At 45.2% G+C, this 2,456-nt stretch overlaps 1 protein-coding gene across 1 annotated transcript; it reads left to right on the plus strand.

Annotated features, from left to right (window-relative positions):
* Positions 1 to 242: 242 nt before the first annotated feature.
* LOC141690764 (uncharacterized) lies at positions 243 to 1,593 on the plus strand. The gene is made up of 2 exons (XM_074495536.1): positions 243 to 673; positions 978 to 1,593. Exons 1-2 carry the CDS (start codon positions 243 to 245, stop codon positions 1,591 to 1,593), a joined length of 1,047 nt encoding a protein of 348 aa, XP_074351637.1.
* Positions 1,594 to 2,456: the final 863 nt, after the last annotated feature.

The raw sequence follows: 2,456 nt of genomic DNA on the forward strand, positions 1-2,456 counted from the left end.
GTCTCTCAGCGAACCGAATCCACAGAATCCATCTCCAATGAGGAATTTGCTATAATACAGGAGGAAATAGCTCATATGCGTACCATAATGCGCAATCAGTCGAGATTCGAAACTTTTTCCGAGAGTCCCCTATCGTTGGTTCTCGAGAAAACATGCATCGACAGGACGTTGAAAACTCCTGGCTCGATCATTTTGATGGATCTTCTGACCCGTTAGCATTTCTTAACAATTTTGATGGCCATATGGCCTTCTTCGACCACTCAGAGATTGCTCGATGTCAGTTTTTCTCCACTTGCCTCCAATGCATAGCCCTTCGATGGTACATAAATCTACCCCCTCGGTCAATCGACTCATGGACAACTCTAAACAGCAAGTTCCAAGCTCGATTCTCCAGTAACTACAAAGGAATCAAAGTCACAGCGTCCTTGATGACAATGCACCAACGTTCCAGTGAGAGCCTCCGAAGTTTCTTAACTCGGTTTAGAGAAGAGATAGCGGGAATTCCAGATTTGATAGAGCAGATGGCTGTTAATTTCCTAACAGTGGGCATTGATAAATCTAGACACGGGCTACTCCTAGAAGAAATTTTTGAGAAAAGGCCAAAAACTGTAGCTATAGTCCGCGATCTCCCACGTGCGAAAGGCGCCGAGAACGTCCCAATCACCACCATCGCGTACAGTTGACCACCCCCCGAGGGATAGAAGAGAAAGGGATTGGCAGCCCTGTAATCGACCTGAGAAAGAATTTACTACACTCAACGCCGAGAAGGCGACAATTTTAGCGATATTAAAAACAGAACCAGATTACCGTCCTCCGAGACCCATGAAACCGGGAAGACCGTCAAGCTCCAGATATTATGATTATCAAGAAGACACCGGCCATACAACAAAACAATTCTTTCAACTCAGCAACCTCATTGAAGGAAAGATTCACTGGGGACAGCTTGTCCACTATGTGTAACAAGATCATGCGCCCAGACGCCACCATCGAAATGAGGAAGACCGGGTCATCGATGTCATCTTTGGCGGTATAGCCGCCGGGGGCCTCTCTCACAACTCTCGCAAGCTTGATGCTCGAGAAGTTTTTAATGTCAATTCCTCGACAGCTAAACGCCCTCGAGCGAATCCCTCCCTGGTCATCTCTTTTTCCGATGATGACTACCATCCCGATCTCATCGAAGGTTACCAGGACGCCCTTGTCATTACCACGCGTGTGGGAAATAACACAGTTAAGAAAATGCTAGTTGACAATGGTAGCTCCGTCTACGTCTTATATCATCATGCTTTCTCCCGAATGGACATCGGGGATCGAAGACTTGAGAACTCTCGAACGCCTTTGTATGGTTTCACAGGGAACGAAGTTCATGTGGTAGGAACTATCGATATGCCGGTACTTTTTGGTTCTCCACCGTGTCAAATTTGGAAGATGGTCAAGTTTTATGTGATTAATGCCTCCTCTAGTTTCAACACAATATTGGGGCGAACAACGATCACTGCACTCCGAGCTATTACTTCCATCTCCCATTTGAAAATGAAATTCCCCACAGACTTTGGTGTAGGAGAAATGACCGGTGACCAGGCAACAACAAGATAGTGCTACTTAACCACAGTATCTCCCAGAAAAAGGCAGATGAGGAGTTTGAAGTCAATCAAGTGCTCGACATCGACGCCAAAGCCCTGATTGATCCGCCCACCAGCAACTTTTGCTCTCTTGTCGAAGAAACCGAAGAAATTGAAGTATTTGAAGGAAACTCTGAGAAAACTACAAGAATTGGCAAAAATCTCCCTGAGCTATTAAAGAAATATATCACGGGCCTTATTCGTTAGTACTCTGACATTTTCTCCTGGGATCCCAAAGACATGCCTAGAATCCCGGAGGTTGTCGCTCGACACTCTTTACACATCATCAAAGGCATTAGGCTAGTAAGGCAGAAACACCGAAAATTCTCTGCCGAGAAAAGAGCAGCCATCGACCAAGAGATTGACAGGTTACTCGAATCCGGTTTTATTGAACCGATACAATTCCCCACATGGATCTCGAATGTAGTCTTGGTCAAGAAAAGTAACGGGAAATGGAGAATGTGTATTGATTACACGGATGTGAATAAGGCTTGCCCTAAAGACTTTTACCCACTACCAATCATCGACAAACTCATTGATGCGACAGTGGGAAATGAACTCCTCTATTTTATGGATGCCTTTTCAGGGTACAACCAGATTAAAATGGACTCCCAAGATTGGCAGCAGACTGCATTCATCACACACTGGGGAGTCTTCGGCTACCGAGTGATGCCTTTCGGTTTAATTAATGCGGGGGCCACTTTTCAACAGATGATGGATAAAATATTTGCCTCACAAATCTGGAGAAATATGCTGATATATGTCGATGACATGATTACAAAATTGAGGCTTTCCTCCGACCATGCGTCCAACCTTCGCGAAATATTTGAAAACGCG

The sequence above is a fragment of the Apium graveolens genome, chromosome 10 (assembly GCF_009905375.1).
Source record: "Apium graveolens cultivar Ventura chromosome 10, ASM990537v1, whole genome shotgun sequence".
Classification (NCBI taxonomy): Eukaryota; Viridiplantae; Streptophyta; class Magnoliopsida; order Apiales; family Apiaceae; genus Apium; species Apium graveolens.